General features: G+C 36.6%; 1 protein-coding gene across 1 annotated transcript in view; it reads right to left on the bottom strand.

The window, feature by feature from the left end:
• Positions 1-2,204: 2,204 nt before the first annotated feature.
• The window catches only part of PDGFC (platelet derived growth factor C), a 59,641-nt gene continuing 38,391 nt past the window's right edge, over positions 2,205-23,454 (bottom strand). Inside the window, exons 4-6 of the mRNA XM_009325344.1 lie at positions 9,320-9,527; positions 3,501-3,718; positions 2,205-2,815 (exon numbers count right to left, since the gene is read on the bottom strand). Of these exons, the coding sequence (XP_009323619.1) occupies positions 2,699-2,815; positions 3,501-3,718; positions 9,320-9,527 (543 nt within the window). The 3' untranslated portion in view covers positions 2,205-2,698. The remainder of the gene's footprint in view (positions 2,816-3,500; positions 3,719-9,319; positions 9,528-23,454) is intronic.

Here is a 23,454-nt window from a genome sequence, read left to right as displayed (position 1 = left end):
CTGAACATCTGAGGGCAGGCAGAAAAACAAAGTCCAGGCAGTGGCAGTGAGAAGACACAGCTTCAGCACAGAGCCAAGGAGGGGAAAGAGCTTATTTTTTTGGATGGCAAACAGGAGGGATGGTGATTTTTGGATCAGCTGAGAGAGACGGCACTGTGAAGGGGAATGTAAAGAGCAAAGGGATAAGGCGTTCAAATGCAGGTCTATAGCAAGCAATTGGGAAGGAAACTGGTGCAAGAAATTGGCAAGGAAGAAAGTGAGCCAAAGCCGGAGGGGGGCAATAGAAGAAGTACTTGCGACTTTTGGAAAACATTACCCTCCATACCCTGTCTGGTTCCAGAAACTCCCCACTTTTATGCTGCCACCAAATACCTACCCCAAAACGCATGTCGTGCCTTCTTCCACTAGCAAGTCTACAGAGAGGATGAGACCTCCTGCATTTCCTACAGCAGAAATTTCTGTAATGGAATTACATTTTTCAATTCTTCTGCTGAATTATGATGCCAGAGGCTATGATTTCTGCTTTTATCTCAACTTGCTTTTCAAAAGCTCTTTAAATCACAAAAAAAGGACAATACTAACACCAAAAAAAATCCCCCCGCATCCCTGCAAAACACTCTTTATTCTGGTCAAAGACTCAAAATTCAAGTAAACCAGGTTTCTTATGTGACCATAATTCTGCATTCTGATACAGGGTTAATGTTCAGACTGGATAATTATATGCCACATTTACACCAGATATTTTTCATATTCAGTAGGAGGTTGAGGGTGGGGCAAAACAGACCAGCTAAGACAGCATCAGAAGCCACCTGAGAATTTTCCAGAACTGATATCAGAAAGTCATACCAACTTGCAAAAACCTCTACATTTCATCAGAACTCATTTTCACGATGGAAACAATAACAGAAGATGTTATTTCAACTTGATGGCTTCACATCCACACAATTTTGAACATTTTGAATGTTTATACAAATAGCATCATATGCCTTCTTTCCCCTTTTTCTTCTTGTGGATTTCTAAATTAATTCTAAAGCAGAATTAATAAAGCAAGTGGAAGACTTGGTAACAAAAGACTTTTGTTTTCACAACTAACTTTCAAAATAGTAAGTAGAAAATCATCCTCTCTAACTTTTCCTGTTATTGTATATTGAACAGATACAAATATGCAACCACACAGAAACATTTATTCTCCCAAAATTAGCATTATTACTTTATTTGGTGATTCATTACAATCTGCAAATCCAATAGTCAAAAAAATAAACTAGGCATAATGTTAAAGCATTTTACAAGCAAAATACTTTACTGTTTCCTTTTCAATTTGCATAGGGTGGGATAAGTGTATTGGTTAAAGAATATAATGTACAGAACAAAACCATAGTTCATCAAACTGTACTGAAAAGTGTTACAATCCTGTGAGTGAACAGTACTTAAACAGCTATAACCGTCAATGGAAAACCATACACTTCAACATTAAAAAGGCTGTCTTCCCATGACCATGATGCGTCATGAAGGCTGCAAGCCACTGGGCTTCTTTTCTTACGTTGTAGATCATCCTACTTTAAAGAAATTAAAGAGTTAAACAAGCCAGAATGCATCTATCTACGCTCATTTCTTTTCTACTGGAACAAAGGCCAGAATGGAGAGAGGGAATTTTTAAAGTCAGCTTCTGAAACCACTTATAGTAACGTCTGTCTCTCGTATTTTCAGTGTCACGGAGCTAGCAACCTTAGAGCTTCATCCACACATCTCTGTTTATTATTACTGTGCATCCAGGTAAAAAAAAAAAAAAATAAATGTATTTTTTCACTGTGTAGCAACAAACTGCAAAGATATCATGCTCCTTTCCCATTGTAACCACATCTCTGTTCCTCCAACTGTATAAATCTGGCTTTAAAGTCTCACAAAACTAAAAAATAGTTGATCTAGGTTGTAATAAAAAAAGAATATTAAATACCTTTGGTAAAAATAGATATATTTAACAAGTTTAGAAAAGCAAATAGTTATATTGTCAAAAGGAGAGTATAAAAATGTACACAATAAAAAAATAACAAACAAACAAAAAAATCATCAGCCATAGTAGTAAGAATAAAGGCACTGTTCTTTTCAATGTTTGCTTCCTTAGCTCATGTTATTGTCCAGTCTTCTTTCTAAAAGGCAGGAGCTTTACTAGAGCGTATGGAAAAATCCAGTCCTTCCTACCAGCATTAGACAAATTAAGTTTAATTCGGAACAAGACAGTCTGTTTTAACCCAAGTTTATACAACAGAAGTAGTTGAACACAGAAAGAAAGATTTCAGGTGTTTTCCACCAGAGGCCAGATGTACTGGAGCTGTAGAAATGAGACAGCCAGCAGGATCAAGTCTCCGTGATGCGAGCCTTCTAACTTTATTTTTACTCCTAAATTATAAATCCATGTATTGTCAAGAAAATTGTGGGGGACAAAAACAATACATATATTTTAAATCCCTCATTGATGCCTTTCTCCCATCCTTTCACTGGGCCTCCAAACAGAGCTGTCACACAACATATAATCCCAGTTTGGCTTCTCCTCTTTTTAGAGCTCACTGTAAATCTTGAAGATGGAAGATCCCCAAAGCAAACAACTGAGATTACAGAAGGAGATAATGCACAAGCCCCATAATAGAATCAGCCATTGATTGAATGTGCTTTGAAAGAAAACAGCACAATTAAATCATATTTATCCTTCAGTATTCCCTTTGCACACACAGTCACACTCCTCATGGTGTTCCAAGGGTACATCTGTCAGTGATTTATGCAATCCCCGGACGCCAATCCTTGGCTTCAGCTGAAGAACCTGAAGGAGAAGAAGCCAAGCATCAAGAAAACAGCAAGTGTTTCATCACACACCTAGAGAATGAGCTAGATTGACTGGAAACACACTGGATGACAGGAAGCCTATTAAAAGAAATAGGCTTTCCTCAGCTGAATTTCTTCATTTTTTCCACCCACTAATTATTATTCTTGCTTTTACCTCAAGCCCTTTACAAAATTGATTAAAACATGTTGAACAGATACTTGCTTTTATCAAAGAAGAGAGTCTTGCAGTTTCATGTTTCTACTTAATTTTATTTAAGGGCTAATAGTATAGTTAACCCAATGGAATTATTAGATAATTCTATAATAAATAATTTTAGCTATAGATTTATAACAATGGAAATGGACAGATACCTGTTCCTTCATAAAGCTCACATCTACCACTAGAGAAAGCTGACCAAGGAGGTGTGGTTGTGATGTGTCTGAACTGCACCAGTAAACAAATACCTCAGGAATGACTTAATAGTTCCACAGAAAAATATTTTAACAAGGAAGATACTACTTTTTTAATGTAACACCTCATTAAAATGGTAAAAAATTATTTACTATAAGTGCAATACAAAAAAATTTTAAAATATTAATATTGGTGCATTCCTATAGTAAAAATAAATTCCTTAATTGGCTTTCAGTATTTCCAAACATGCAAATGTAAAAAAAGTGCGTACCTCATGGTATTTTTTGGTGACTTTTGTTGGTACACATTGGCACTCATTGCAACTCTGATGACAACAGGCACAGTTTCCACCACAGCGTTTAACCAGAAGACACAATGGCCAGAAGATGGTGTCAGTTCGCTTCAGCTCCTCCCTCAGTGACACTGAGAAGTTGCGAGGAGTACAACTATACAGCCGCACCTCCTCCTTTAGGAGGTTGAGATCAACCACTGCAAAAAGACAAACAAAGTGGTGCTTTTCTGATTCATACTCCAACTTCGTTGGTGGTAAACCAACTTCAACAGTGCAGAACCCTTGAGGAAAGTTCATTTTTGTGCAGGTGGTACAGGTTCAGCACACAAGTATAATACTGCAGTTATATGAATACCATGAAAGCTAAATGGAATGATCATTGTGTAAGAATATTCACCAATTATTTTATAACTCTGGCAAAGTTGGTTCAAATTAAAGAAAGCAAGCTTTGGCTACTATGTTCCAATAAATGTTTTATCAAATCAACCCTAATGGAGTTCCCTTTGTTCACGCTCATACTCTGAGCTCTAGTGTTGCTATTCTATATTAATTTTGGATTGGAGAAACACACACAACAATTAAGAATCCTGCAGACCTCCAAACCCATCTTTAATGCATTTGCATAAAGCATTCAAACTTCTTACCTGCTAAGATTTCAATTATTGCTTCTTTGCAAGGGTGATGTAAATATAAGAAAGAATCAAATTATTTATATCTAAGAGGAACTCACTTTTATGGACTAAGAACTTCAAGAAGGTATGTCATCATCGGTGAATACTGTACAGACAACAAATAAGTGCACAAGTATGTGTATCTATATAACTATTAGTAGACTCCATTTTTCCCCTCCTCCTTCATAGCAGCATATATATGAATTTCTGTTGCTTCTCTAGGTTTCATTTCACTTGATGTGTCTTAAATAAAATACAGCTCCTCCTTGTAAGCACCTAACTTGAAGTGCAAGTTAAAGATATTAATATTTGGCACCAGTTTCCCTATAAACTGGTTCCACTGTACCACACTGAAGTTTCACTATGCCGATGGCTGAAGAGCAAGCTCATGAAAAGATCTGAAACGGGGCAAGCTCCTTTACTTTCGCTTTAGCTGCATAGCCAAGAAATAACAGGCCTCAAAAGAGGCAGTTAAGACTGAAAAAAAATGGGATTGGTTTAGTAAAAAAAAAAATAATTTTTTTATTTTGGTGAAAAGCAATGTAATTTCATTTATTGCAGAAAAGCTAGACTATAATGATCATGATCTGGGATCTTTTGTCTGCACTGTTTCTCCAACATTAAGGAACAGAAGTAATGTCTAATTCACGGGTGTACTCCATCTGGGAAAAAAAAAAAAAATAAAAAAATAAAAAGAAAGCTCTATGATAATATGGCTACTGAGACGACTGAAAGAGAGGTCTCGAACAAAGCAGCAAAGAGCTTTAAACCAAGAGTTTTTGAGCTACATCAAGAAGAAAATAGGGAAAAAAAAATCCCAGTGCATTGATATTACTTGACAAATACTTTATAGTTATTGCTAGCAGTTCATAAATAAAAAGATATAAAATAAAGCTAAAATATGTTCCAGATCTGAATCACTCTCTAGAGAAATACCTTTTTTCCCTCTACTGACTATGTAAAGAGCCTCTAGAGGTCACCAAGGAGAACTTCCGCCTATCAAGGCAAGATAATACCTCTCAATTCTATTTAAACACATAAGAAGTAAAGGTAATTTAGAAGCTGCATTTCTCTAGTAGAAATGCTCACTAGTACTGTCTCAGGAGCAGATCTTTGGGCAGCAATTTCATTCCATGTTTCTTCAAACATTTAATTTGCAAACCATATCCATATACTGGCATCCAGAAGTAAGGGTTTATTGTTGTGAAAGGACACTGAAGCCTTTTCTCTCCTTGCACTCACAGTGAATGCCAAGCTGGGGCACTTCATTCCATCACTATCAGGTTAACAAAGGCTCCTAAATAAACAATCTGATTTTTAAAAGCAAGGACTGTGTAATAACTCCAATAAAGTTACTGATAGAACTCCAGCCTGCCTCCCACACTGCAAGAGCATTCCTTAGAGAAAGCTGAGAAGGGAGCAGAGGAAAAGAGAGACAAAACTTCCGGGGGAGAGATTCACTGTGAGAAACTAGAAATGATTTAAGTTCTTCTGATCAGCTAATAGCTCTAGGCTGAGTCATTTAGAAGGTGGACATGTCTACCTCCATTAATCAAGGATTCTGGATAGGAATGGAATACTTCTTTCTCCTGTTACATTTTCAAACATATAATAAGTGAACTGTCTGAATGAGGATAAAACGCCTAAAACACAATGAGAGAAATGCTAGTTCTGCTAATACTTTCTACTGGTAGATTTCTATAGAGGCTCACATGCTTGGTACAGCGAATATCAAGGAGCTAAGCTTATGCATCTTAACACAATTGCTGCTCAGCCCTTCACCATGAGAAATTGAAAACGGAAGCTGGGCACTGATGCCTCTTCCAGCAAGCCCCGTTGACCAGCGGGAGAGAGATGCCTGTGTGGCGTTGTGCTTCTCTGTTACCTCCTGCCTACTGGCAGCAGTTGAGGAATGCATCCATTTCCTGATACTAGCTGTAGTTATAACATAGAGGAAAAGGCAATGCACTAAAATGAGCTGCAAGTGTATTACACATTTTGTCACAAAATTGGAATGAATTTGAACTGAACCCCTCAGACTTGCAGGCCCAAATTTTAAAAAGGTTCTGTGGAAGAACACCCAATCAGCTCTTGGCAGATAGATTTTAGTGTGCCTTACTGTTACAACAGGCTTCAGGAGAGATGAAAAATGTCATGTTTGGTTTCCATGCTTTACAATGTACTAAGGTATATTGCTATTATACCTCACAATGAACCCTTGCCCTACCTCATGTCATTCAATTTCATTAAAAGGTCTGTGGCAAATTTATCTAGTGCTTATATAATCACTTCTTTGAAGTGTGTGAATGGAGCTGTTACTTTTTCAAAGAGTATCTGTCTGTCCAAAATTTATTTTAACACACTGTGGGCACAAAGTTAGATGAGAGAATGTATATATTCCCTTAAAAGTGTTTACTTAACCACAATAAAAGGTTATGTGGATTTCCCAAGTGCACTGAGTTACAGTACCTGTTATAATGTGAACATTTAAACACTCCTTCAACTTGGCTTCCACTCATGTATCATGTTTGACACAACAGTCAAAGTTCTTTTGTCTAGCACTAGCTCAGGAGGAATGGAAGGCTCTGCAGTAGCACATGAATGGGAAACACTAAAATAAAAATAAGGGGAGAAGGAAAAAAAAGGGAGGAAAAAAATGTAGATGCAGGTAGGTCTACAGTAAAGTCTATTTCAAAAGTGTGCCTTCACTGGCACATGCAACTGAAGTAATCCATGTTCACACCAGCCTGAAAGTAACTGTGTTCTGCAATTAGCAATGCAACTGTCTGGCATCTTCTGGGACGTGTGTCGAGTAGCACAGGGAACCCTCTTTCCCAAAACAATTTTCCAGCTGGATGCTGCTCTCAAAGTCAATGAGACAAATTCTGGTTGAGGCACTTGTGTGTGGGCACAGATAGCAGCAGGATGGTTTTCATTCCTAAGCACCTTGGAGATGTTCCTGGGGTGTAAGTTTTGTACTGGCTTCTACAATAGGACAGGGCTGTTACAAAACCCCGAATGAGGAGTTTAAAAAAAAAAAAGAAGGCGCATAACTATACAAGAAAAGTATCTACTAAGGACTATGGTTGGATTGTGACTCTTTTCTTCTCCTTAAGCAGACTTCAGAATATGGTCTAATGATTATGCATAGATTTCTGTGGGAAGCGATGGGACCATTTTTTTGCACAGCAAAATGTATTTTATTTTTAAGTATGTTTAATATTATAAAAGAATTTAGGACTATATTTAGACATCAAAGCCTCTGAACTTGGTGTTACTTCTTTCCTGGCTAGAAGTTTTTGGAAGCATTTTATCCAGAGAAAACATCAGACACAGAAGTTCTGTGGAATTTAGGTTGTCTAAATATAGTCTTTTTCATATGAATTATTAAGTAGGAGTAGAGGACAATACTATTCTCTACATAAAGTAACATACACTTTTAATTACATTTTCATTTAATCTAGATGCAAACTTATGTTTGTCTATGAAAGTAGGACAGTAATTTAGGTTTTACACTGAAATATTGCAAAAATAAAACTGATCTAATTATAGAATCAAAGAGTTTGAAAAAAACAAACATTTTAGGGCATGCACTTCTCCCAAACATTTCTTAAAAAAGCTTTTAAATACAGCAAACGTACTACTAGAAGGAATAACATTAAAAGAAGAGGAAGAAAATAAAAAGAAAAAAAATAAAGGTTTGCTTTCCCTATCTATTGAATAGACCTAACAGTTAATACTATGTCCTCTCAACTGGACATACTTTCCGCCTCAGGCTATTACATTACACACTCGGTAATGCAGTCTGAGGGTGGTCTCTTAAAGATAAATGTGGCACTACCATGATATGTTTATTCAGTGGAAAAATCTATTTCAGCGTCTAATTAGACGTCTCTAAAAGATTTACTCTGATAGTTTCTTTCTAAGATATGTCTTGCAGGGAGTTGCTTTTGTCTATATAGATGTTATCCAACACCTGCATTTTAGTTTATGTAAGGTTTCACAAATTACATTTTGTTTTTCTCCCACTTACTGTATGCTTATGGCATACATTTGGCAAATACTGAATCTCTTTAATTAGGAAAGTGTTAAATGACTACCTGAAAGGCATGGTCCATTGCTGAAAGCTTTTAAAGAGATTTCCTCCTCTTTGACTCTTGATTTAGTTGCTGTGTAATATTGCTGTAGCGATACAGATAGGGTAGAAGGGTTGATTTTTAGGCTCTGACCCAAGAATTAGCTGTCAAAAACTTAAATTTAGAGTTATGAAAGGTTTTACTTCCTCCCTTTTCTTGCTGACCAGATGATAATCAAATTTACATTTGTCAACAGAGGAGTCTATTAAGTTATGTTCATATGTTTTCATTTTCATGCTTTATGGTGGGGCAAGGAAGGAGGTATTGCCCGCATGCTATCCATCCACATGGAATCCATAAACATGAAATAGTGGGCAGCATCTGGATGATATGTGGTAGAAAATTCATGAATGTCAAATGTAGATGAAAGAAAATTACGTGCTGAACAAGAAATAGCTCCACAAGGGATGAAATACATAATCTACATCTGATTAAGTTGACAACTGCATGATCAAACTGGACATGGACACAGGGATTTCATGAGGTATCATGGAAGAGAAACATTTAGCTAATTGTTCTCAATTCATATGGTGTAGAGACTGGAACGATTCTAAGGAAATAAACCAATCGTTCATGTGTTACACAGTAAGTGTAAGAAATTACTGACCCCAAACGAAAAATAAAGTTTTTGCCATCCATAAATAAAAGAAACCCGCAAAGTTAGATTATGTCACCCAGCCAAGATGCCCTGCTACTTTGTGGAAACAAAGATCTCCCAGGTTCCCTACAGAAAACTCCCTTGTCTGCTTATATTTTTTTTTACCTTCCTTACTTTATCCTGCTAAATTCCTTCAAGTTTTGAGTTTAGTTATTGTCCTTTTTCAGATAATATAATGATGAGAATAGCTAACAACAATGATCTCTGCTGTATTTCTAACATATTCTTTTCTTGGAACCAAAATTCCAGGTGAAGAATGCTCTTAATTACTGTTTCTTTGTTAAAAAAACACACCCGTAGAAAGCTGCAAGGCCAGACAGAAGAGTAATTTACCTCTTGATTTCCTCCCATGAATATATGCCTTTCCAAGAAGTTGCCACGTTGGCCTGTACAAATCTTCCAAATCCAGTTGCCACCGATCTGGTTCAAGGTACCGGATGAGTTCTTCCACAGTACTAAATCCAGCAACGGCGTTGTTTAATACATCTAACGGTAAAGCTGATGGGGGTAGCAATGATGGGCTAGGTGCTTCTGTGTGGTGCTGCAATCAAAGCCGAGAGAAGAGTACCAGTCAGAGGGTTAATGGATCCGCTTTGATGAAGTGCTGTACTTTATGAAGTTACATAGCTGGGAAAGTTTATAAGTGGCTAGCTTGTTTCCAATGTACAGTTTACTCAATAAGACAAATGACAAGAGTCAAAAAGTACCTAATTATTCTTCAGCGATAAGTGTAAACAAACTTCCACGAGACAATTTTCCCACTTCTTACATTTCTAGCCGTGAAGATAGCATGCTGCTATACCTGTTCTTTGAAGAAATTCACTGAGTGATGGACAGTTTTTAGAAATAGGACAAAGAGCGATTTGAAAATATGGCCCCATTACAGGCAATTGCTGTAACCCTCTAGAAATCTGAGGAAACACACATTTCACATGCTGCCTTTCCTACGAAACTTCACCACAATCTTTGGCATCTTGTCTTTCAATGTAAAATATGAACATACCCTAGTACAAAGACAGCAAATATTCCCGCTCTCATCTATAGATGAAAAAAAGCACCGGTTGCGTTTCATACAATGCTAAGAATTATGTTTCCGGTTAAACAATAATTAACAGTGTAATAACAACATCTGGCATTACTGTAATTATTTCTCACTTAAGAAAAAACAAGTGTTCCCAAGGATATCAGAAGTACTTAAATGATGAAATTGAGTACTGAAAAAGTCTATGTACTTTCCCACAGCACAAATCTCACTGATGAACTCTCTGGATCAGGGGTTCTCAGTGACAGGCGATTCAAGCAAAGTGAGACTTCTGGTTTCTGTACAATCTGTTTAAAAATTATGCATTGATTTGTATTTTCAAAAGAATAAAAAAAGGTGGGAAGGGAAGCCTGAGCAGGAAGCTGCTGATGCACCACCATAAGTTTCTTTAGGCTTTTATACAGGCAGACATCACTACAGACGTTATGTCCTCAGTACTACTCTAGAGCAATTTATCTGGACCATGTAAAAAGGATGAAGAAAGATTTGAACATACTGCTGATTTAGGGGACGGGAAGGACAAGAAATCTCGAATTCAGACATGCAATGCTACATGCATCACTGCTCTCAAGTGTGGTCCATATAGGATTTAGGGAAAACTTATTCACTATAAGTACAGTCAAGTTTTGGAAAAGGTTGCCCAGAGAGGCTGCACAGTATCCATCACTGGCGGCTTTCAGTACCTGACTGGATAAAGCCCTGAGCAGGGATCTGACCTCAGAACTACCCTACCCTGAGCAGGAGGTTAAATGAGAGACCTGCTGAGGTCCCTCACTGAATTTTCCTACAACAATCCTACAACATAATATTAAGAATGAAGGACTGAATGTTCCTCCAATAAGTGAACTAACATGCTTCTCGTCCCTTCCCTGTGCAGTGCCTGTTAGTACTGCACAACATTTACATATATATTTTTATATTTGTTTATATTTATTAATATGTATTTATACCTATTTATATTTATATATATTTTAAAATCCTCATACCACTTAGTGACAAAATGGCACTCTGAGTACTCTAATGTGAAGTGTATACATACTGTAATTTTTTCCATCTATAATGTCAAATCAATTGTATTCCTTTACCTTTTCAAAATGATCGGAGAAACTGATGAGAAATGTAACAGTTACGCAGGAAAAAATTATTTACTAAAATAATCCTTGCAACACTACATACTAAACAGCAGTTTTCTAAAATACATATGCCTGTGTGATAGCTGTTTTTCATACCAGTAATTACATTTTCCTTTCTGTGCTCTCAATTCTATTAAATATGCATTTTTGGTTTCAGCTAAATGTGTGGTTGAAAGGGCAGCAAATGGAAGTAACCACCATGCCCTTCCCATTTTTTGCTTCATGGGTTTTTCTCTCTCCATTTTGAAGAAATGCAGTCACTAGAATGATTTGTGCTGCTTTTTAACTCAGAGTCTTGCAAAGAAAATGCAAAACATAGATCTAGTGTGCTGCTACTATTAACTTTATCATATTTTCATCTTGCTAATCGAGCAGCATTTCCAATAGAGTGAGTGAAGTAATTTCTTCCCATTCTGGATGAATGTGGATTTCAACAGTTAAAATATTTCTTTTCCTCTTCTCTCCACTGGCCACATTAAAAATAATAACATGTTGATCCATCTATTAGGTTATGATAATAAAGCAACAGATTCTGGTCTATAATTTAAATATTTGCTCTTAGCAAAACATGCTACTCGGCAAGTTTCGAAATAGTGCTGTGACACTATAATTCAGATGGTTAAAAAAAAATAAATATTCCAAAATTTTTCCTCCTGTTTTTCTCCATGATGATGTATTTGTAACTGTCACATTTCCTGGTTTGAAGGTGTAGTGTTTTGCTAAGGTGAAAAACAAAACAAGGATCAAATGGTAGAACCAGTACCTTAAGGAAAAAAAAAAAAAATCTTCTATTCTGTTTCGAACTGAAGAATTTACTTCAGTGTCTCACTTCTACTGGGAATTTTTGTTGCTAATGAAATAGATGGATTCCAGATGAAAATCCATTGGTCTAGAATCTATTTCCACACTTACAACTTAGAACATGCATGCTTAGCAATACATATATAGGAACTAACCCACCAATTTATGTTATTCTGGACTCGGTAGGCATTTGCCTGAGTTAAAATGTTATGAGAAAATGGTGAATTGTTGCACTTAATGGTAATACAATTAAAGTTGTCGTCACTTTCTAATAATTCTTACAGCAAACCAAGACATAAAGAAAAAGTAATTGAAACAGAAAAATTGCACAACTTCAAAGATGAACATTTTAGAATAAAGTAGTTAAAATCTCAAGATTAAGAATGTTTTTCCCAATAATCTCTTAATTTAGTCAATTTAAATGGTAATTAAAATGTACCAAAGATTAAAGATAATTGATATGATAAAGCTATAAATTATTTAATTTATATTTATAACATAATAACCTTTAAGAAATCTCAATTCAATAAATTGTTTAATATAAATGGTAATTCAAATTATACTTTACATTGCTTTCACTTGCAAATAGGTACTACTTATTTTATAATTGAAACCTTTTGGACAGAACCTCCAGGGCAGCATAAATGGTACTCCTTCCTTTGAGTAACATTATATCTTGGAATTTTATACAATTTAGAATTTCGCTTGGTTTTCTTAAAGGTTTTTTTTGTGTTCTACAGGCAATGTTTACACCTGCAGTAGGGTTTTACTCTCAGAGAAGATAACAGGAGAAATGACTTAATGCAAGAAATTAAAACTCAACTTCATTGATGGGACATACCTTTTAGAACAAGCAAATACAAAACTTGAGCATAACTCTGAAATGTAACATCATAGTTGCAACTTCAAAATGCTGAAATGCTCCTTAAATGGAACTTTGCCTCCCTTTATAGCAAGTCCATCACTTCTATTACAATTCCTTCCAATGAAATAATCTCAGATAAAAATCCACGTGCCTAGAATTTAATCTATATCTCTCTTGACATTCCTACTCTGACCCTTGCTTCCCCCTGCATGCTTGACACAAACTGATGTTGTCAAGCCGCTCTCTGTGCAGTGCTACCGACATCAGTACTCAGTAGGTCTCAGAGATGCAATTTCTCTGCAGAACAGTGACGTGAAAGCCTCGTGGGAGGACCACCTATAAGCTCTAGCTGTTTTGCTGCACAATGTTGATGGAGACAATGAAGATGATCTCACAATGAAGTAGCTATCCGTCAATTGTACATCTATTCTATAGCTGGCATCACCTAACTCCCTCCACAGAACTATATCATGTCTCCCCTAACAGGTCAGCTAGCACATAATCAACCTTTGATATAACAGACATCTCTTTATCTGACAGGGGAGACATAACCCGAGACAGCAGACACTTGTTTAGGTGTAGCAGCTATCCAAAATAACTTTCCTGATGGAGACCACTTACTGGGAAGTGATGTTCTCCAAGCTTTTCTACAATAAATACTAATCGACAGTAAATGCTTTTTCTGTCATAGCAGCACATCCTCGATTAATACCATGTTTTAGGCTTGACATCTCCTTTTTTATTTTTTTGCCTGAACATGAATAATTTCTGTCAAGACAGATTTGAAAAATACATCAACAAGTTCTGTATTTTAATATGATTCCTCTAGTAAATAAAACACTCTATGGTTTTTGGTTTTGTGCCTGGGAAACAATTGCAATTTACTTTAATAAGAATAAACATGTTTAAAACCAAGATAGAGCCAAACAGTTGCATCTTTACTGTTAGTTAAAATGATTCAGGATGAAAACCAGAGCAGAAAACACAGGGCTTCTGCTGCCCGGTAGAACAGCCAAGAATGACAGTTAGTATTGGATCAAACAGATTTTTCATTAGGTCTGTTTATATTGTACGTGTATATTGTATGCGTACTTCACTCTATCAAAACAAATACCTTATAGAAATCCCCTAAGGTGTTTACAAGCATAAAAGACAGGCAAACAGACCAAATTTAGGCAACAGTTTAAGATATGGGCTTGGAAAAAAGGAAGGAAATAATATAAAGACTAACTTCACAAAACTATCCAGCCCTGAAGAGTGTACATAACAACAGTACCCCAGAAGAAATTTAGGGAGTAAAATGCATTTTAGGGTGCTCAGAATGCTAGTTGTGCCCTATTAATGGAATCAAAGCTACTCCATCTAGCCTCTTTCTCAAAGGGGAAAGGGTAGGACACTCTTATACTTAGAATAAGAAGGCGACAATCAGTGAAGCAGTACATCTGAAAAAAAACTGCAACAAATAAATTTGAAATTACCTAGTTGAAGCTCAAACCTAAAGGATGATTTAGTACATAGCCTAGCTTAAAGACTTGTGATTAATTTCGTGTTCTGACACATATTTCCTGTGTGATCCTGAGTGTAGTACTTAGGCCACAGCTTCATGGTGCAAAGCATCTGGCAGTAGCACCTCCTTGCTACGTCAGCATGATTGTGTACGTGGCTGCATCATAAACAAGAAGTAATCTTTCTGAAAAAGAGTATTTCTCATTTCCTTTTTTTTTTAACCGCAGTCTTATTCACAGTGCAGACCTCCAACAGCTAAGCCATCACAACCAAAAGCACAGCAGCCGCTAACTCAAACATTTTTAGATTCACTCTGGCACCAGGAGTTTCATAGTACGGAGGTTTGTAACACAGCCTTATCAAATCTGTAAAATGAGCACAGAGGCAACTCCTTGATCTCACAAGTTCTGTGAGAGAATGAATACAATAAACATTTATTAGATGCTCGTTATTGGTTTATCTGAAGAATCCAGAAGTATTTTAGATAGATAAGTGGTAAAACTTTGGATATGAGACTGTGTGTTATAACCTTTCCTGTTCTGCCACTATCCATCTCTTCTTCCCTTGCACTGAACCTGCTCCAAGGATAAACGACTCAGAACAAAACAGCACTCACCTACAATCTACACAAGATCAGCTCTTAAGCAACATCATGATCTAAGCAAAGCCTCCCTTTTGCTCCTGTCTCATAGGATAGGACTGTCAAGGTACCGACACTACCCTTTTCCAGTTAAAGGAGGGACAAGAAGTAATTTTGTTAGTTTGCTGCAGCCAGGAGTGAGGAATTTCACGTTTAATAACACAATCACCAAGTTAAGACTGGGACAACAAAAACAAGTGAGTCAAATACTTGGCATGACAGAACACTTAAAAGTAGTGAATAATATGTCTAAAATAATTCCTTCCCCACAAAAGAAATTCCCATTTTTTTCATTTCTTGTCTTGAAGAAAACATTGTCAAGCAGTTTCTGAGTGAAAATCCATTCATCAGCTGTCACAGTTTGGAGAAACTATGAAACATCAGTATAGTTTAATCAGACTAGAAGGGACTCTATAACAAAGAAAACCTCAGAGGAACCTCCCCTCCTCCAAAAACAAACTAGGATCAGTACTTTGAAAGAAATAACACATTTCTTCTAATGAAATACCCTTACAGTTTATTTTATTTTACAGGAACACTCCAAGTCCTGCTTAGATTTAGAGATACGCTCTTGAAACTAATAGTACATGCACATTCTTGTAACACTCACAGTAAAGAAAGCCTGTTTTCTTCCTTTATAATCACAGGTAGCCCTCCTATTAGCACCATCAGAAGCTATGAGGGAGAGCAGATATCCAACTCTTTCCGCGTTTGCCCTGAGGACATGGAAGCTTCTTGGCATCACAATAGCTCTTTCTTTTCTCCCATAAGTACATGCAGTAATAACTGTGAAAAGCCTCTAGAAACCCTGACCTACCTGAAAAAGCACACTTTTACTTGCTCGCAGGTATGCAATACAAAAAAGCTAATACATTTGTGAAAGTCTGTCACTTGTAAAGACATCTTCCCTGTGCAACATTAAGCTGCACCACTGCTATGCAAAATGTTAGTCCTGTTCAAGTAGCAATGTAGAAGACAGTGGAGGTGATCTGTAGCTGCGCCTGTGCGCAACCACCGAAGCAGAGAAATCAAGTTCCAGGATCCTCTTCTTGTGCCTCCAGCAAAGGAATGAAGAAAAGAAGGAGCAAAGGCAGATAATCAATTCTGACTGCCAAAGCCGGGGAATAAGGCAAGGGTGTGAACTTGCACGTGACAGAGATGGAAGCCAGGAAGGCCGGCGCAGTTCCCATCCATTGCAGCACTTCCTACCTCTTTACCTGAAGTTACTGTCACAACAGCAAGGATGGTTGCATGAGAGACACAGCAGCTCCAGGGCTGCTAAGTAGGTAGTATGGTAAATTAAGCTCCAGCAGCACTGAAGTAAACATGCATCCTCACTTCAGGGATGTGACTTCTGCCAGTCAAATGACATACAGGTAGGGGTACCAACCCTCCTCAATTTAATCAGCTACTGCACATGAGATCCAGAATGCAGGATGACAGCCCCTTCTTTCCTTACTGGGCCTCCAGCTCTCTGCCTTTCACAGGCTCCCTAAATTTTCTGTTTTTATATTGTGCTACAACTGCTTATCAAAAGCTTGTCCAGACTCTCTTCGTATGCGTGCAGAGCTTTCCTTTTATCTCACTGAGGACCTTATTTGCTGAGTATCCATGCGCTTGCACCAATTTACATCTTAAAGCCAGAGAGAGACGGCTTTCCAAACTCTACATCAGCATTTTTGTTATGGCACTTTGAGCATCGCTTCCCAGATTGTGCATCATTTCTACTGTCCTTTCCGTAACCGCCAACAGGAGAAAGGTCACAAGGGAAAGTGAACGCATTCGTGCCTTTCTGTCTTTGCCTGTCACAGGTGTGAATAAAGGAATAAAGATGTGTAAAAGTAGTGTCGGAAGCAACCTAACATTTCCTCAGGTTAAAGTTTTGAGATAAAAATCTATTTTTAAAAAAGTTTTAAATATTCCCCCAAACAGAGTTTCTGTGCAGGTCACAGGGAAGGCCTGGAATCCTAATTGTGCTGGAAACAACAGGGAGATGCTCTCAAGGAAATTAGCAGCATGAAAATAGTGCAGCTAGTCACTAATCATCAGCTTTCTCCTGGCAAATTGCAGCTTTTTGCCTGAAGCCTGTGCACCCTGACACCCTTTGAAATACATGTCATAGGTGTGAGAACCACTCTTGTCAAGGCAAAGATGACACATATCTAGAGCAAGTTCATAAACTCTCAGAGGATGGCATCAATAGCAATAACCTCTGGAAGCCATTTTAAAAAACCTTTAGTGATTTGGTTAATTCTCTCAATAAATTAGTGACCTATAATCACATATATGTATACATATATATGTGTGTGTGTATATATGTACGCGAATACATTTTGCTTTTTCCTGTGATCACATGTATCAGCAATAATCCACACTACCTCACTTTAAAGGCAAGAAGAAGAAAACTAATGCTCACAGTACTGTATTGTATGGAAGACCTTATTGTCAATCATGGTAGTTGCAGTGTTTTCTATTCCTAGGAAATATATATGCATAGAGAACTATCTATATGGGATGCAGTTGCATGGAATTATGGATTTTTTCAGTGCATCTCTTAAGTCTCACCAAAGCAGCGCATGCTACTTCATCAGGATTTCATAAGCACTACAAAATTACTAGATTTCTCTCTCCTGTCTTCTACTGAAAGTATTTTTATTCTACAAAATGATCCAGTGAGTCTTGTATTCTTTTGGGCAAGAACTTTCATTCCATGATTTATTCTTTTGGTTCATTAAGGAGAGAAGAGAAACAAACAATTCCGCTTAAAACCTGTGTCGCCAGCATCTCTGGCAACTGCAGAGGTCTCAAACCACGAAGCGTACAACTCCTGCAAACACTAGAATCCATAGAGCTTGGAGATTCAGCCTGCCAGCTGCAAGAGGAGTCAAGTTTTGATACCTTTGTACCTTTGCCATGGGTTTGTACTATATTTGCTTACATTAGGCATTTGTGGCCGTAGTACTGAATGAAAAGATTCTAGATAGAAGACTCAAAGACATGCAAGACCTCTCATGACTCGGACATATTACAACTCAGTGGCCAAACACTCAAGCCTGAAAGCATGTCCTGATGTACTGAGTTGAACAGGGAACATTTAAAAACAAACACTTACTCTGTAATTAATCAGGTCTAATCGTATGGAACAAGCTATGGCATAGACTATCTCCATGGCGTAAAAAGTTTCAAAGTGAAATCAGCATGTCAGTTTTCATCTAGACTCCCTTCCTCAAATAACTTGTCTTTTTTGTTGTTTTCAGATTACTGTAGATATGCAAACTAACTTTAGGTATATAATCCCTGGGTTTTGGTTCCTATAAAGTATCCTTGTAGCAGACTAATATCTAAACCATAACTACTTCCAAAACCTTAATTTTTAGTGAGCATCTCTCTCTTCTACATGAGACTTTAACCAAAATTGACAGTGAGCTCTCCCCACTCCATACAAGTGAGTATATACATATAAAAGAAAAAGGAAGTCTACCTTTTGTATCCTAGTAACAACTACAAAATATTTTGATTTCTGAACTTCACAGAAACTTCCATTATAACATTCTCAAACCAAACATATGCAATACATTTAAAACTAACTAGGTGTTTATTTACCTCATGCATGTGCACATAGAAGGACTGTAACTGCAACTTAAAAAAATTAAAACCCAGCAGATAATTTCTTGTATTATTTGAATGCTTAATAAAAATATTTAGTCTAATTCAGACCGTGGGCAATACTAATATCTATATACACATTTTAAGGAGTCAAAGTGTGTGTGTGTTTATACAAAGTACCTCCTGAAAACAACTGAAAATAGACTGTGTATAGGCAAAATGGAGTCCCAAAATAATTTACTGAAGTACAGTTTCTCTCACCCCAATTTCATAAAATCTTTGTTTGGACAAAGTCCTGCAATGTGATTATTTCGTCTTTATATACAGTACAGTAGCATTGCAATTGATATTTTTGTCCATTAAATGGTATTTTCTAGACTGGCCTATTCTGATGAATGTTGTGTTACATTCATCAATTCCTTTCTAGAAGGGAAACCTTATAAAGAATTATATATCAAATACTGAAAGAGAGCAAGAAGACAATCTCTCTTCTCAGTATTTATAAATGAGACACTAATAATTTTTTTTACAGTTCAGATCAAAAGTCGTATTTAGTATACAGAGACCCTGGCTCCAAGATTTAGTTGAACTTTAGCAGAAAGGGAGAACCAAAAGAATCCCACCACAGATTAACTTACTTCACTGAAACTTTGATTCTATGCAAGTCCCGTATACACATCTGCTGTAGGCTGAAACGTAGAATAGCTTTTACTTCAGTTAGGAGAAGGATTTGCAACGGAACAATCTGAATGATGTTTAAAATGTGAAATTATCATCTAAAAGGAGGAATGTCATTGTAACTGGACAAGCAGTGATGTAAGAGCCTCAGTGCACAAATGAGTCAATGCAAAAAAAGATTCCCACAATCAGACTGCAGTGAGCACACAGATATAGTACAATGAATGTTTTCTCAAATCTTATTGCAAATAAGATTACCATGATTATTAATCACTTCATTTATATACACACCCAAAATTCATACTGGAAACACACTTGCATCTGTTACATTTATGATTTACAGAAGGATTTTTTTTTTTTTTTTGTTCTGTACACAAAGCTCTAGTTCTTACTTGACAGACAGTAGTTTATAAGGAATAAATAGTCAACATAAGTGCAGCTGTTCTGAATAGAAAAATGTTTTTGTACATTCTTCTATGACAGGGGATGTGGTCAGCCATAATTAAAGGACATCATGTTTGCAGACCTTTTTTTAAATTACTCATTTTACTCAAAATACGTGCATACTTATAAAAAGCTTAAGCAAATGGTTGCTTATGGTTGGACTCGATCTTGGAGGTCTGTTCCAACCTTAATGATTCTATGATTCAAATGGAACAACATCAAGTGTTTGGAGTCAGGGAATGAACTGCTCTTTAAGTTCCCTCTAGGTGTTAGAAATGGGTAGCTGTTGTTAAGAAAATGTTTACTTATATCAGTAGGTTCACAGGAGGTTCATCAAACATTAAACACTAGGAATGACTGTTTATTACAACTGGAAAGTGTATTTGGCAATGACAATGAAAATGACTTCTACAGTACATGCAATTTTCATTTGATCCTTCAGTATACATGTTAAATTGCATTCCACAACAGGTTTCTGTTCATTTCATATCACAATAAAAGGAACACGCCCAACATTCCTGTACAGCAGGGACTGCAAATCAGAGCTTGTCCTGCCTTGAAGGTAGAAAGTCCTTGAACAAAACATTACTTTGCAGGGAAGGAACCTCAGCTCTGTCCTCATGTATCAGTTCTTAGTGTCATCAAACACGTTAGAGACTGACCATATTTTAAGATTTGTGAAGAAAAATATTTTGTATTGTTTGTCATATTTAAATTTGCTTTATATGTAACATAGACGTCACAACCCAAAAAGCATGGTAGAGGCTATGGCTACAGTGCCCATGTAGATTCTCACACTGTTTGAACAAGCCAGACTTAAAATTTGTGAGCTAGCTTTTATAGCTCTATACTGATAACCGTAACGTTGTCCTGACATACTCTTAACATTCAGCTGTATCGCTTCTACCTACATATTTTCCACTATCTATATCTCTAAATTCCCATCTCACGTTACCTCATTATACTTTCATACATATTATGCACACAAGCATAGTATATGTGATTACACAACAACTAAAAGGCAAAATTAATTGGGAAAGTATGCTTAATAAGGGAAATTTAAGAAAAACATTCCAAAAAACCTTGCATTTAGAAGTAAAACATTAAAAGCATAAACACAAAATCATAAGTACAGAAGTCCTGAAGTAGAAAAAACAGCATTACAGGGGACCAAAACCTGAATAGGAGACAATGTGATCCTGTTATGAAAAAGACAAATCTCATTCAGATATATTCAGAACAGCAACATAAAGCTCGACTGCTGAGCTGCCAGAGAGGACTCAGCTGAAATACAGTGTTCAGATTTATCTCCAGCACTTGTAAGATATAGGCAGAGAGAAAGAGAACATTCAGAGGAAAAAGCAAGAAGGAAAGGAAAACATAAACTATGATAAAAGATCGAGTGATACAAGTTTCTTTAATCTAGACAAGACTAGACTGACAGGAGATGTGATAACAAACATGTAAGAGAGCATCAGATGATCAGCTGTTGCCTAGTCCATCAATGACAGGAAAGTTTTATGTTACGCGTTAGAAAAAAGTTTCATACTACATAAAGCAGTACAACAGATGATCCGGGAAATCTCTGAAATGTTCATCCCTGAACTTCAGGAACAGTACAAATATCTAGCAAGAACGAGCTTGGTCTATCTACTCCCCGCTTAGACCAGGACAATGGCTCAGAAAAGATCCCACTGAGTTCCCTTCCAACCTTGCACTTCTGTGATTGCATTACACATCATTTATCTGGTAACCTCATTGTTTCTAGAAAACATGTAAAATTATGCCGAGGAAAATGCTGAATTCTAGAAACAAATTAATTCTAAATGATTCTAAAATCTGCACTATTGACTAGCTATGCCTCAAACTCTTCTGTATACATAACCAAACTCTAATACACCTCTTTCCTCAGTGATTTGTACATTTATATGTACCTCCATTTGCATGTTTTCACCCTTTAGATTTATTCTATTAATGCTGTAATAAAAAGCAATAACTGCATGCATGTATACCTATGTATAGACTATTTGGTAGAAAAATATGGGGTTTTTTTTGTTGTTGCATGTCAACCCACAAGCCCTTAGCTCACATGAGAATATGAAAATTAGTGAAACTACTCCAATTCTGGACTTCAACTACTTTCTCATAAAGAAAAGTAGGGAGCCATGAGTTTTTAATAAAAGTTGGTCCCTTAGGAGCAGCAGTAGCTCCTTTGGCAGTACCATTTACAATTTCTTTGAAGCCTCAAAATAGTGTCTGATATAACCCATTTAAGAAGATGGTTTTAGCATCAGCTATAAAATAAAAGTAGATGCATTTCTGCCATGCTCTACTTTTTCAATCTCCATGGCCACTATTTAAAATGGATCATTTAAAGATGGTTTGAAAGCAGACTACTTCATTCTATTTCTAGTAGGCTCCCATGAAATTTTGTGCTGCTTACAGCATGAACAAATCTATTAAAACAGAATAAGCTGAATTTTAAGGCAGCACTACAAGTAACTGCCTCAGCCTGATTCTTGGTGTTATAAAAAAAAAAAAAAAAAATCATTGAAACAGTCTAATTATTTTTAATGTAATGCATAAATATATAATGCTTGCCTTTATACATGCAATTCCTCAGTCCTTTCCTTGACACATGTAAAAAAAAAAGGAAAGATGAAATCTGCCAAGTAACAAACCCATAGTATTAAAAAATCCAGTATGTTGTAGAGCAAATCTCATTCTCTTGAAGACTACTAGTAAATCAGTCGGCTTCCATTGAGCCTGGAAGATCTTCGGTTATAACACTGTCACTGTCCACAGATGTGGCTGAAATTATCTCTAACTGGTCTGGTCAACTAGATAAAGTCTTTTGATTTATGTTTGTTTTTTTTTTTAAATTACGTTAATTAGGGCTTGCTAACATAATATGAGTAAGGATGGCACTCTCTGTAACAGAAATGATGGAAAAATCATGGCGACTTATGTTCTCAACCAGGCGATTGATCTTCCTTGTAATGTTGTAAACAAGTCTATTCAGGCATTGATTATGGCCCCAATCCTACAACCAGAACTACTAGCACTATCACACTGGCTTCACGGGATCTCCCTCTGCGTGCACACAGCTGCATCTCCTTTCACATTACTTCTCTGTTCTTGCACATTCACCACACTGTAAAGCTACAAAGTCAAAATATTTATGTGCACAAAAAAGAAAGTGCCACACACTAATGCTGCACCAATTTTAGCTCATTTACAGAGTACTGTTCTACCTATCCCATTTAAAGTAGGCAAGTATTTTTTTTTGTTTCAAAGGCATAATTTTACGAGTTATAAAGCCTTCTGCAAAGACATTGCTCATTCTATTTTTCACGTGTACCCTTTTTATAAAAGGGTTTTTAACACCCATTTGTAAATGAATACTTAGACACTGAAACATACTTTTTCACTTGTATTTATACTTAAAATATTTGCTCCCTCAGTGTCTTCTTTTCCTGTTCACTGATTCAGGAATACTGGGTGTTGCTGATGATTTCATGTAGAATAGATAGAACTAATTACAGAACATAGACATCAAAAACTGTGGTTTTCTAAGCTTTAATTAATTGTGGTTTCACAGGCTGCTATTCATTGCAATCTAGGAAGTGTGGTTAGATGTGAGGTTTATTATCAGTTTAAATAAAAAGCCAAAGTGTGAGGCATTGGTTCCACCTGAATTTTCCAGCCCATGAAAAATATGATTTTCTGTGAACTGCAGACATTGTTTTCATT

This window comes from Pygoscelis adeliae, unplaced genomic scaffold (genome assembly GCF_000699105.1).
Source record: "Pygoscelis adeliae isolate BGI_AS28 unplaced genomic scaffold, ASM69910v1 Scaffold170, whole genome shotgun sequence".
Classification (NCBI taxonomy): Eukaryota; Metazoa; Chordata; class Aves; order Sphenisciformes; family Spheniscidae; genus Pygoscelis; species Pygoscelis adeliae.
The sequence above is the reverse complement of the archived record's forward strand: the minus strand, read 5'-3'. Positions and strand labels throughout refer to the sequence as shown.